This window comes from Chelonia mydas, chromosome 18 (genome assembly GCF_015237465.2).
Source record: "Chelonia mydas isolate rCheMyd1 chromosome 18, rCheMyd1.pri.v2, whole genome shotgun sequence".
NCBI classification, from domain to species: domain Eukaryota; kingdom Metazoa; phylum Chordata; order Testudines; family Cheloniidae; genus Chelonia; species Chelonia mydas.
The window spans coordinates 21,147,452-21,160,304 of record NC_051258.2 but is presented as its reverse complement, the minus strand read 5'-3'; the positions used below and the strand labels follow the sequence as shown (position 1 = coordinate 21,160,304).

Sequence of the window (12,853 nt, the reverse complement as noted above, 5' to 3'; positions counted from 1 at the left end):
GGGGGAGAACGTGCACACATAATCAGAGCAGGTTAAACCAGGGGTAATTTTAATTTTGAAAAAAGAAAAGGAGTACTTGTGGCACCTTAGAGACTAACCAGTTTATTTCATGCTCAAATAAACTGGTTAGTCTCTAAGGTGCCACAAGTACTCCTTTTCTTTTTACGAATACAGACTAACACGGCTGTTACTCTGAAACCTTTAATTTTGAAAAACCTCGTTTGGTAGGTTTTTATTTTGTGGATTCAAACCTAGGAGGTGTTTGGTTCTTGGTTCATTTAGCTGAACTTACACAGGCTGTCAAAATGTGGGGAGCCAATGTGGATTTGAATACATGGCTATGGTTTTGGCCCACCTCTAAAACTGACCATTCAGAGAAATATACTGAGCAGTTTTAGCAAATTTTGAGTAACTTATTCTACAGCTTGCCCAAAGGAAATGGGCAAGGGGGTGGATTTCAAGTTGCTTTCAAAAGCAAAATGTAACTGAAACAAAACTTCGTAGCTAAGGCTTGGTTGCTGTTCCACAAAGACTTGTCAGATTTGTTTTCCTGAGTTAGAAGCTAGGTAGCATCTTTTGCCCAGGATAGGGGTCTTTGTGAAAGGTCATTTCTAGAAACTGTTTTCTTTCCTAGCAAGGAAAACAATACTCACCATACTAGCAAACAAAGCAAATACATGTCCACTAATGCAGGGACTGAGCCTCGGTGGTAAGTGGCAGAAATAGGTGCTGTGATTGCCTGGTGATGCTGGTCAATAACCATGTCTGAAAAATGATGAACACTAGTTCAACTGTGACTGCCCATTGGAAAGCTGTCTCCGTATTGAAGCCTTCCCCGGAGAAGATGGCTTGTGTTTATTGCAGTCTAAGAGGAATAACCTGCAGGTGAGTATCCAAGTGCTCAGGATCCAGCCACTAGAGGCAGCTGTATCACCCCGGAAGGAGTTAGTTTATTTTTTAAAGAAAGCGCTCTCGTTTTCCCAGTTTGCGTTGGGGCTGCTGTAATGTTCAGTGAGAGAAGCCCATGAGTAGCAAATACCTCTCAGCAGCTTGAGAGCAGAGACCATTGCTAGACTGCTGAAAGCACTTGGGAGATGCCGGGTATCAGGGTGTGTACCACTGGTTCCTGCATTTCAGTTCCTGAGGGGAAACCGAACCTCCACCGAATGAATCACTCACGATACAAAGATGTGCAGCAGAAAGATAAAAGGGTTGCCTTCTGAGTGCGAGCAGTGAAACAGCAGGAGATGCAGCCAGTTTCACTATTCCCATCTCATGCTGTACTACGAAGAGGGAGCAAAGTTAGCACAAGAAGTTTAGGGAAGTTCAATTAAAAACAAGTGTCCCAGGGAGCCTTTGCCAGCTGTTATGGATTAAGATTTTGCCTTTCACTGTGAACTAAAATGGCACAGACGTATCATAATGCACCCAAGATCAGCTGTGTGCAGGCCCTGTTCTTTTCTGAATAGGACTCAGATGCTGGTCTTTTGAAGATATGTCTAGATGGGGACTTGAATAGAACACACAAGATTAAGGAACAACCTAAACAAGAGCATTTAGTTGCAGTGCTATTGAAGAAGGGATGGATTTTCTTCTTTCTTCTTCACAGCTGAGTGAGAGTAGATCCAAGTAATTTTAAGTTGCTTAATCATAATCTTCCAGAGACTGGGCATTGTTTTCACTTACCCTGAAGTTGCAGTGTGAGGATTTGTAAGCCCAGAACTCTTAACAAAGCTAAGCCTGAAAAGGCTGCATATTCATTTATGAAGAAAACAGACTTTTTAAAAACAGGTTTTACATTGGTGATAAAGTGCGCATGTATTGATACCTTAATTCGATCAGCTTCTCCAATGGGTAGCACCATTATAAGTCTGTCTCTCTATGTTTTCAGATATTGCATAACGTTTTCCCCTCTTTAGAGAATAAACACATGACGGTGATAGAGAACGCTCACCTTCAGTACACCTTAAGGCCACACCCGCCCCTCGAGACCATGTATCACCTCTTCCCTGAGAATATGCTGGTGTCTGGGCTGCAGAAAATTCCTGGCTTGCTGCTAACACATGGAGAAACAAGTAAGGGATCCTTCCATTCTGATTCCTGCATGTGTAATCAGACCACAGGACAGTAAGGTTGGCGTAGTACATACCAAGCTACAGTGCTCATGAGTTACTCTGGACTTTCCCTGCTTATAGATTTGTGAGCATGTGTATTATTATGGCCTTGGCCTGCCAGATCTGGGGGTTCAGCTGGACTTTATCTTACTGGCAGAGCAAAGCTCTGTGAGCTCTCTGAGACAGGCCCCAGGCCTTCTCCACCCATCAGTTATTACCGGAGGGAGATCTGAAACACACGCCAGCCAGTGTGACCATTGTGGGACGGGAAGAGACCGGCCGACCTCTGGTCCCCCGATCAGGGAGTGGGCGAGGGGCTGTGGGAACGGAGAGAAGGGAAGGGGATGCTGAAGGGGATTGGGGAGGGATTATTGCAGAACATCTGGTGCCCAGAAAGCACTGCACGGTACAAATTTATTTATTTATAGGGCCTGATTCTCCCAGCCACTGCACTCTCACAAAGTGGGAGCAGCTCCATGAAGGCCAATGGGCTCATGCTGATATGAGCCAGAGGAGATTCAGACCCACCCATTTTAAGTTTACACACATCTTCTGTTGCTGGTTTGTGGTCAAACCTGAGCTTCCAAATGCACCAGCTGCTTCTCATTACAACACAACTAGTGTGCTCCTGCTAAATACACCAGGTACCAGATGTGGGGCACAAGAAATGCCTGGCACAGCCTAGCAGACAAAGACATACGTTTCCTTGTCACCCAGAGGAATAGTACCAGCGCGGAAGGCGGAAGGGAGACCATGAGGGAAATGTTATAGTTTTCTCCCCCCACTACTGTTACTTAGAAGGGGAAGCAGAAGCGAAAAGTCGGATCGCTGCTGTTAAATAAAGTGGAGTGTTTTCCAGGGGGTCATAATTTAGAGACTCCTGTGTATGGCATATAATGTGCTCATCTGGGTGTTTTCAGTGGGAAGGGATTTCTAGGGGAATGTGGCCTTATCACACAAGCGTTTGCTTTCCTCTGCTAACGCAGTGCATCAATTGCCAAGGCGCCGAATAGATGCAAGCAGTGCCTGCAACGCCGAGTGTGTGACGCACTGCTGCTGTTGTAAGTGCCAATAATTAGGGATTATAAATGAGAAATCTAGCCGTGAAAATGTCGTGCTCACCCGCAAAAGAACCACAGCGACCCCTCTTCTGAGAAATAAACAAAGGAAGCAGGATTTTCACGTAAACTCTCTCTCTCAATGGCCATCTGAGCACGAATCACTGTGACTCAGCTCTTTGCTGAGGTGCAGCCAACCTTGTCGATGGCTCATAAAACAACTTGCAGACGAGTCCGTTGTGCCTGCTCTTCCACAGCCTGTGTGTCGCCCCCCCCGGTGGACATTTCCTTGGGTTTCCTGTGGGTTTTAAACTGAAGGGGGGTTTTTATGGACACATGGTGTTTTGCTGTTCGGAAAGGCTGCAGCTTTGCGTACACAGTGTTCTACATTTTCGTCAGTGGTTGCCCCTTTCCAGTAAATGAGGTGGTTAGGGAGAGTTCCCTTGTAAAATGCTAAACTACAGTGCGATTGGGAGGCGTTTATTGTCACTAGCGCGTGATAATGAAAGCCTGGACTATCCCTGGATAAGTCTCTGTGGGATCCCATCCCGGTCTGCCCCCTGTTCTGTTGGGGGTGGGAGTGCGGTTTGCCAACCTTCCCACGGATAGGCCACGGGATGCAGCCAAACTCCATGAATGCCCCCAGGTACTCTGGGAGGTCAGAGCCATCTGCTCAGAGTCTTGCGTCTCTGCTCCGGGTCTGGATCAGTGTCGCTTGTGTGCTCCCCCATCAGCATGGCGCTTTTGGACACTCCTTGCGACTCCAGTGCCTGGGCCCCACATGCTGGGGCTCTGCCGAAAAGGTAATACAACCCTGGCCTCTAATTTTTCACCGAGACTCCATTGGGGAGGAGAGTGGGACTGTGTGCAGCCCTATCTCTGCCCTGCCCACTCTCCCCCACCCACCTTCCCCTGTGCATGTGGCCCAGGGCATGGTGCCATATAAGCAGCTGGGCTCGCCTCCTTCCATGTTGGAAGGGGGTTGTGGGTGGAGATCCACATTCATGTGTCTGGGGTAGATAATCTGGGCCAGTTTCAGTCTCTTAGCCTCTGTCCTGACAACTGGCAGGTCAAACGCACCATCAATAAGGGTCACAAATCTAGTTTCTCCTTCTGTTAGTGCCTCTGGAATCTCAGCCAAGAAGGGAGTGGTTGTGACCCAGAGACATAAACCCACACCAGACAGACAGCACGTGTTCCTGCCAGAATCCTTTTCATGCAACTTCCCTCTGGCTGCAAGGAACATGAGCTCTGCTTTGACTGTAACCAAGCCTGCTAACAAACAGCACGATCAATTATTCATGTCTCACTGGTCCAGTGTATCCGCTGCTGGTAAATAGAGACACTGCAGTAACATTTCATAGTTTGCTGATCGAACACTGGACCTGCTCAGCCAGTTTTTACGAACCGACATCTGCTTGAGTTGCTGATGTCTGTCTGAGCAAGGCAGAGTCTGTGCTGGTTTTATTGGACCAAGTTATGTTATTTCATTATGAATTATATGGGGAAATCATTGGCAAATAAATAAGACCTGATGGTTTACAGTGTACCTGAGTTCTTCATGAATTTACAACAAGATCTTACGTTTATTGCTACTTCTTAAAGCCGTGTCCTTTATTGGCACTTTGCCTGGACTGTTGGTCCAAGTGTTGGGAGTGAAGATAGCGCTGATTGTGACTAAATACACATGAGGGGTTGTCATGCATCCCTTCATCATGGTAATAGTTATGTTAACTAGTGGGACTGTTTAGGTGAGTGAGGATTGCAGAATAGGCCTGTAGGTAAAAGACGCCTTAGATATTAATGTCCATAGATGTTTAGTTTTCATTTTCCTTTTTAGTTCTCAGTCTGAGCATCTTGCTTTTGTGGATCTGTACTGACAACAAACACAGTTACAGAGCAGAGATGGGCCAGGAGTGATGCGGCACAGAGACCAATTGTTATCGGATGGAAACTGGAACGGGCATTCTACTGAAAGAAATGTACTGTATACCCAGAGAGATCTCCTCCGGGACAAAGGAACTCTCACTAGAGAGGCTGATCACAGTAGGACTGAGAACAGAGCCTTTCAGCAGCCAGCCAGTGCGCTGAGGACTGCCTGCCCCAGGAGCTGAGGATGAAAGTCTGACGGCTTTCAGGGAAAGATTTAAGACCCACCTCTTTGGCATTAGCCTTCCTGAAAAGCCGCTGAGAATGGCACAAAAGAAAATAAACCAAACTGCTCTGCCTGTTCTTTGAATGGGGGTGGGGGGGAAGGGAAGATAGAATAACAATAAGAGGATAAGATCAGTCATGGGAAATTTTTGAGAGAGAAATGGGAAAGCTCAGGTGTCCATGTGGGTCAATCATATGGCTTGATATCATCCTGCATTACAGCCCATTAATGCAGCAAAGTCAAAGAGGCATAAACATAGTTAACAGAATATGCTGTTCAGAAGCCAAAAAAAGCCCATCAACAGCCTAAACATAGAGCAGCCCCAGACGTAACATCCACACAGCATCAGGTGCCACTTCTGGGAATGAATCATCTGCTAGCATCTGTCTCCTCCACAGAGAGAACAAAACCACGGGGGCGTGCTGGATAAATCACCTGACTCTGGGCTAATCTCATCCCTGGTGAATCAGCTCTGAAGTCATGGGAACAAGACTAGGGATGAGTTTGTCCTAATGTGTTTTAAATGTTAGCACAGAGATGGCGAAACGGATCTACAGGAAAAGGGAAAGCAAGTGCAATTGTGGATGTGACGAGAAATGACGATTCTTTGAATGTATGTCATACCTTTCATCAGCGGATTCAAAGCTCTGTACAGATATTAATTAGCTGAGACTCACAATCTCTCTATGAAATAGGTAAATATCATCCTCATTTTCAGCTGGGTAAATTGAGGCATTAGAGAAGTGAAGTGATAGTGGCAGAGGAAGAATTAGAACCCAGTATTCCCTGTTCACAGTCCCCTGCTTTCACCTCTAGATATATTCCCTCCTTCATCAATGTAGCACATGAAAATAGTAGAGGAATTGTCCGCTCCACCCTCCCCTCCCCCCCCCCCCCCATAGTATTGTTGGAGTCTTCTGGTCAACACATGTCTTTTGCAGAGACGGCACTTAGCACAGTGTTTGAGACCCCTTGGTGCTACTGCACTGCACATGAATAATAATAATGAAGAGAAGGCACGCCGGAGTAAATGAGGAATTTGGTTTAAATTGCTTCATGCAAAGGGTATTGAATACATGGAATAAATTACCCTGAGAGCAGACTGAAGCAAAGTGTGTAAATTGTTGGAGACATACCTCAAGTTGTTCTTAAGGAGAAGGGGATGAAATGGTATGGTGAAAACAGTGCCAAAGTGAATTAAGGTCAGAGAAAATAAAAGGCTAGCAGGGAGAGCCAGCCATTCATCCCCTTTTCGTAAATTATCTCATTTCTTAAAACCTGAAACATCCACTGGGAGCTGAATAAGCTTGACCATTTGACAGTGAGCCCAACCCAGCTCTCCAGTGCCTGGAAGCAGGACTATATAACACTCAAATATTTACAGTAGCAATGAAATATGTAGCTTAACAGCATTTGTAATTTAAGAGAAACCCCACTGTGAAGCTTTGAAGAGAATGAATTGTTCTTTGGGGAAAAAAAGAAAAAAACCACGATCTGGTGGTGTAAAGCTCACTCCCAAAAGCTCAGGTATATTAATCTGTGCTAATCTGAAACCTCAGGGGGAACACCCAGCAACCCAGCAAAATGACGTCAATGGAAACAATGGCTTTGCTTATTTGAAATAACATCCTTGTTCCCAGGCAGCATGCCGAGCTTTGCTTTTACAGATGCCTGACTAAAAGGACCAGAACTATTGTGGGGCTGGGGTCTCCCTCTGAACCTGGGATTTCAAAGGACAGTTTCTTCCAAGTATCTGATCTACCCAGTTGATGGAATGTTAATGGTTGTATTTAACCATTGGACCAGCTTGGATTCCTGGGGACGGGATGGTTTAAAGACTGCAAGTGACGCAAAATCCAAGACTGGTTATCTTCCTGAAAGATCTACTCTAGCGCCACCAGAAATTACGGGTTTGATGCAGAAATTAGTGGGTGAGGTTCTTCGGCCGGTGTTGTGAAGGAAGTCAGTCTACACGATCATAAAGTTCGCTTTGGGCCTCAACAGCTGTGAATGGTGCTTGCGGAATCTACTCCACTGGCTGCTTGCTCTTATTGGGAAAAGAAAAGGTTTCCTAATGTCTAACTTAAAGTGTTCCTCTCTAGTTTCAGGCTCCAATTGCCTCTCTCTAGTTATGTTTCCTTGAGGTTAAATATCTTGGAAGTATTTTGTACATTCTTTGGAATTTTTCTTTTCATACAAATGTAATCACAACAGTTTGTATCTTTAATCCTTAAAGGGGACACAGAATCATTTCAATCTAATCCCCTTTTTTTGCTAATTGCTTCTCTTCCTGGGAAACTGCTCTAGATGAATGATGGACGCTTTAAGTAGTCAGTCAGTTAGTGGAGTCTTCGGAGAGAACTTTGATGAAAGCTGTAAAGACATCCTTGTTCATGGCATTGTTCTGGATAAGTGGAGATTTGGCAAGGGCAGCGGGATGTGATTCTGATACACCAAAACCTTACTCATCTTTACTCATGAATTTTCAGAGCTCTGCATTTAGTGGTGGCTTGGTGGCTAAATCCATGTGATTCGGAAAAGTTAAGAGCTAAGGACAAGATCATCAGTTCTTCAGTGGTGACTCCCTCTGCTTAGAAGAACCTTCTAATAATAACTCCTGGATGCCTCTCCTTGAGGACACAGCCATCACGTTGTCAGAAACTGTGAGATCTCCAGAGCAAAGGAGCCCCCTGCAAGAACCGCAGCTACCACATGCAGAGCTTGACAATGACGTGGTTGCAATTATACAGCTCCGGAGATGCCAGCTGGCCTTGTGAGTGCATTGACTGTGGCTAGTAAATAGCCAGTCATCTGAAAAGCTGGAGTAGAGCCACTCTTCGTCATGCATGCCTCCAAAGGATTTTCTTCTCCATTCTCTCCCATTGCTCAGATTTCAGAGCTCCTCGCTCTTGCCAGCGGGAGGGAGACGTCATTTTCCTGCATCTTCAGATGATTTCCTCAGTGTATGGCCCAGTATACTCATACATCCACGGAGATCTGGCTCTAGCCGCAGAGCATCAGTCCCATCTTGTGGCAGACGGGGGGAACTGCATGTTAGGCATGACAGTCACACAAAGCCGTACCAATCTACCTGCTGGGTTTTACTTGCAAATTCAGCTAGCAGTCAAACAACTGGCAGAACAAACAATCAAGCCAATACATTGATAGTCTCAGAGGTACCTTGCAGGGAAAATTCAGCTCGCTGCGTCCTGCTCCTCTTTGTTTTCCCTGGTAGCCCTAAATCAGCTGCTCGGGTATACAGGGTAGGTACAGTGAGGCAGGGGAAATGGACACTAACCGTCATGCAGAGGAAACATGGTTCTTTGATTGCTGGTAAGGAAGTGCACTCAGCATCCTCCTTCCAGACACCGGCTGATCACACGGGGCTGTGTATCTCCACGGCTCGCCTACATACGGCTCAGCTGCAGTAAGGGCATGTCAGTTAGATGTGTTGTAAGGGAAAGTCCAGCTGAGTTCCATACACCTTCCCAATACGCAGCCCCTTGCAGTAACACTCATACAGTCTTCAGCCTTCGGAAACCGGAGGCTGATCAGCTGCAGCCTGCCGGCGGTGGCCTCTGAATTCGATGAGCAGTGAAAAGTGAAGCAGTTTTCAGACGGAAGACAATGGTGAGAGCCACGACCACTCTCTGACTCCAAATCAGCAAGGTACTTAAGCACATACCTAACTTTAAACCTGCGAGTAATCCCCTGGAAATCCTTGCTATTGCCTTTAACATCTTGACTTTCAATTAACTTAATTTAATTCAGTCATTCTTTCAGTGAGGCTACTCACATGCTTAAAGTTAGGCATGTGCTTAAGTTCCTGGCTGAATTGGGGCCCTGAATAAGGTTAGTCAGGGATATTTGTAAACATCTGACTTCAGTATAAATGTAGCAGTGTTATTACCAAATCGCCCACCAATACACAAGCATGGAGCTGTTCATCCTGCCTATTCCCTGTCACCTCTTTGCTTTCAGTTAGTTAATTCATTTTTAAAAGCCTAACAACTTAACCAAAACAATGCTAGTGATTTCCTGCTGTTTGGTTGTCAAGAAAAGCTTTGTCCTGAAAAGTTAATAAGTTTCGCTTCTTTCTGCTCTTCTCCCCTCCCCTGCCTTAAGCTAAAGAACTAAGCAATAAGTACTGCTTGAAAGCTGGACATAAAGGAACAGGGTGGTTGAAATTGGTTTTAAACGGGCAGTTTAAACAAAACATACCCTATAATTTGATAGACTGAATCTTCAGATAACAGAGTAAATGAAATCAGGAAGATATATTTGGTTTCTAAAATCAAATTAAGGCAGATTCTAGCTTCACTAGCACTAATTTGATATGAACTCCCTCATTCCTCAAGGCTCCTGCAGCTCTGACTAGCCCTGAGATGTTGTATTATTGAATTCTATTGTTAGGCCTTTATAGACTTCAGGTTTTGCTTTTAAGTATGTAGTGTAGGTTTGTTAATGCTCAACTGTGAGTCATGTGGAGGAGGATAAAATCTTAGGTGCCTTTCTGTGGAAAAAGCTCTTAAGGAAGGTGTTCCTACTCCTTAATTTTTGCTTCCACTTCCCAAAACTTGCAGCCCCTCCAGTTCCTGCAAGGTGGAATGACTGGCAGCCTTGGCAGTGATCAGCATTGTGACTTGCTTCGTCTTGTATTTTTAGGGCAAGAGAAAACAACTCAGCTTTGATTAAAATAAAACAGCTGGAGTTCAGAATATTTGCCATAGGCTTGTCTGATGGGAAATACATGGGTGATATTCACCATGGACTAAACTGTACAAATTCCTTCCTGAAACCTGTGGGTATTGGAAGTCAGAGGAACTACTCTTGTGAATAAATGCTCACTAAGGAGAGTAAGAGTTGTACAGTCCAGCTCTCTCAGGATGACAAAGGGATATTTATATGTGGCTTAAAATAATATCAGTAATAACGGGGAAATGGTGGACTTGGTGGGACCCTGCAGTACCAAGATCCATGGAAATACTTATGCATAAATAAATGGTTCATTATTTATCTATTTGCATATTTAATCTAGCAGTGATCTCTGAATTTCTAAATTTGCATGAAACCTTGGTCTGTTTGGTTAGGTGCTTGGAAAGGTTATGGTTGCAATTGTCAATGCTAGAGACTGGCTGTTCCATTTTTAACTGTTTCTTCTATATATCTTCATATTTCATGCCGTTTCTGTGGCCCTCGGTTCAACCCATGCCTTTCATCATCACCGAGCCTGGTTCGGCTCTCTGCCCATTAGCAGAGTGCAGCCAAAACAAAGTAGAGTATGGGGTCACTCAGTTTCAGTTTTCCATCCGAGCCCTGCTGTGCAAAAATCTCTAAATCTGCTGTTGTCACTCTACCCCTCTGCACTCAGAGAATTTGCGCAGTTTAGAGTTGGGTTTATCCTTTCCAGCATTTCCCCCCAGGTAGTCTTGGTAAGTGAAATGTAATTCTGTACAACAGAGTAGCTGTTGGTCTGGGTTATCTAAAGCATGTGTGTGCCTTCCTATTTAAAGGACTCCAGTATGTTCCCCACTCCTGCTACTGCCAGCAAAGTTGAGGGGGTTGGTCAGAGTAATTCTCCCAGGTTTTCTTAAACATCCACTACTTCACTGCTCTCTGGCTCGAAACTCTTTGCGTGCTGCTGCAATAAACACTCTGCTTAAAGTCAGTCTGGATTCATGGAGCAGGTCTGAGCCATACGATTCCAGCCTCTTGTGTATGGGTGTCTTGGGCTAAAGAAGACTCTAGTGATACCGTGACTTGCTAGAACAACAGAAGTCAGGAGAGAGATGGGCAGTGGAGGGCTGTATTCGGTTTATGTCATCCTTATACTGTTCTTGCTCGTTGGCTGTTCTGGATCGGAACGTAGATTTCATTTTTAGAAGGAGTGGCCTTGTGCATTTAGAAAAGTGGTGATGCAGCTGGGTGGGGAAGTAAATAACCCAGGAAGGGGCTAGTCCAGGGAACAAGAAGGGCTTATTCTTCCACCCCCAATATTTTTGACTGTCACATATTCCCCTATTGTCCTTTCCTTGAATATGCAACTGCAAGTGCATTCCGCCCATTGCAGCTCATGCTGGCGCTTGAATAGGCATCTTCTCCTCAAATTGCTGTGTGGTGCGCTCGCTCTCTCAAGCGGGTGCATAGGGATAATTGAATCTGTTGTGGACTTGGGGCTCCCCACATTGGTACCAGTTAAATTATCGGGCTGACCTGTTGGCTTTCCGAGTGTGTTAGACTCAGGATGCTTCACAGCAGATGTAATAGGAGGAGGAGTACAGCTGGCTTTCTTTCTGGCTGGAGAAGAGTATAAGACGTGAAAAGAAACTAAGCTGAAGAGGTAACAGATGTTCCTTTGCCTTTATAATCTACTTTCTTTTAGTGACTAGATTGTCGAATTTGTTTCTGGAGGCATTTTGAAGGAGAAAATAGACTTCTCCCAAAGTTAGCATTTGTTTATTAATTTTAGCTGTGGAAAGATGAGGGCTCATTATTGTGAGTTCCCTGTGAGTACCACGTATTTCAGCTGTATTCTCTGCTTTGGTCAGAGAATGGGATTGACTATCAAGGCCATATTTGGGTGACTGCAGTGTAACATATGGCTGGATGTCTTTTCAGATGATTTCTTTCGAAAACCCCACCTCATGAAATCAGTCACATGGTACTTGGATAAGCTGTCCATTCATTTGTACCCTTCATTAGAAAAGTTTGAGGAAGAGCTGCTGGATTTACTCAACAGTGAGCGTTTACTTAAGGTACTGTAAATATCATGGCAACACTAATAACTCCTTTATCATCTCGACAGGTTTCAGAGTAGCAGCCGTGTTGGTTTGTATTCGCAAAAAGAAAAGGAGGACTTGTGGCACCTTAGAGACTAACCAATTTATTTGAGCATAAGCTTTCATGAGCTACAGCTCACTTCATCGGATGCATTCCAATGAAGTGAGCTGTAGCTCACGAAAGCTTATGCTCAAATAAATTTGTTAGTCTCTAAGGTGCCACAAGTCCTCCTTTTCTTTTTATCATCTCGGTATTTTTATCATGCTAATAGACTGACATTGATAGGGTGGTTTTCTTCAAGATGCATATTAATAGCTTTCCTAGCAATTGAATAAACCATCTCTATGAATCACTTTGCCTACCATAGAAGTGCAAGCTCTGGGATGAAATGTGGTAGCTGTTTAACCGTGCAAAGCCACACTACACAACAGTTCAGCGCAAGGTGTGCAGAATACCTTATCTAACTGAAGGCTTGTGTAGGGAGCTGCCATATGATTGGCCAAGTGAGAACCTGGCCAGGAGTCAGAGAGTAATTTCCCTATACTCATGAGAAGCACCTTAGGAAATGTAATGACCACAGACAGCAAGACCTGGGTCTTACATCTTTTCCCAAAGACTGCACCAACCTCCCTTTAGCCCGAAGGCGAGGCACTGGCTCAGTACTGGCCAAGGGCAAGAAGCACTGCCTAGTGAATTGCCATCACAATTTTCTAAAGCCTCCGGGCGCTCTCTCATACTCCCAACCC

General features: G+C 44.9%; 1 protein-coding gene across 15 annotated transcripts in view; it reads left to right on the top strand.

Moving 5' to 3' along the window:
- The window catches only part of NPHP4 (nephrocystin 4), a 100,411-nt gene that overhangs the window by 24,015 nt on the left and 63,543 nt on the right, over positions 1-12,853 (top strand). For 13 of the 15 annotated variants that reach the window (XM_037881238.2, XM_043531809.1, XM_043531808.1 and 10 more), the window contains 2 exons: positions 1,920-2,075; positions 11,946-12,082. In XM_037881238.2, the coding sequence (XP_037737166.1) occupies positions 1,920-2,075; positions 11,946-12,082 (293 nt within the window). Of the gene's footprint in view, positions 1-1,919; positions 2,076-11,945; positions 12,083-12,853 lie in introns of those variants that run through there. The other 2 variants (XM_043531811.1, XM_037881243.2) reach the window with 2 other exon arrangements.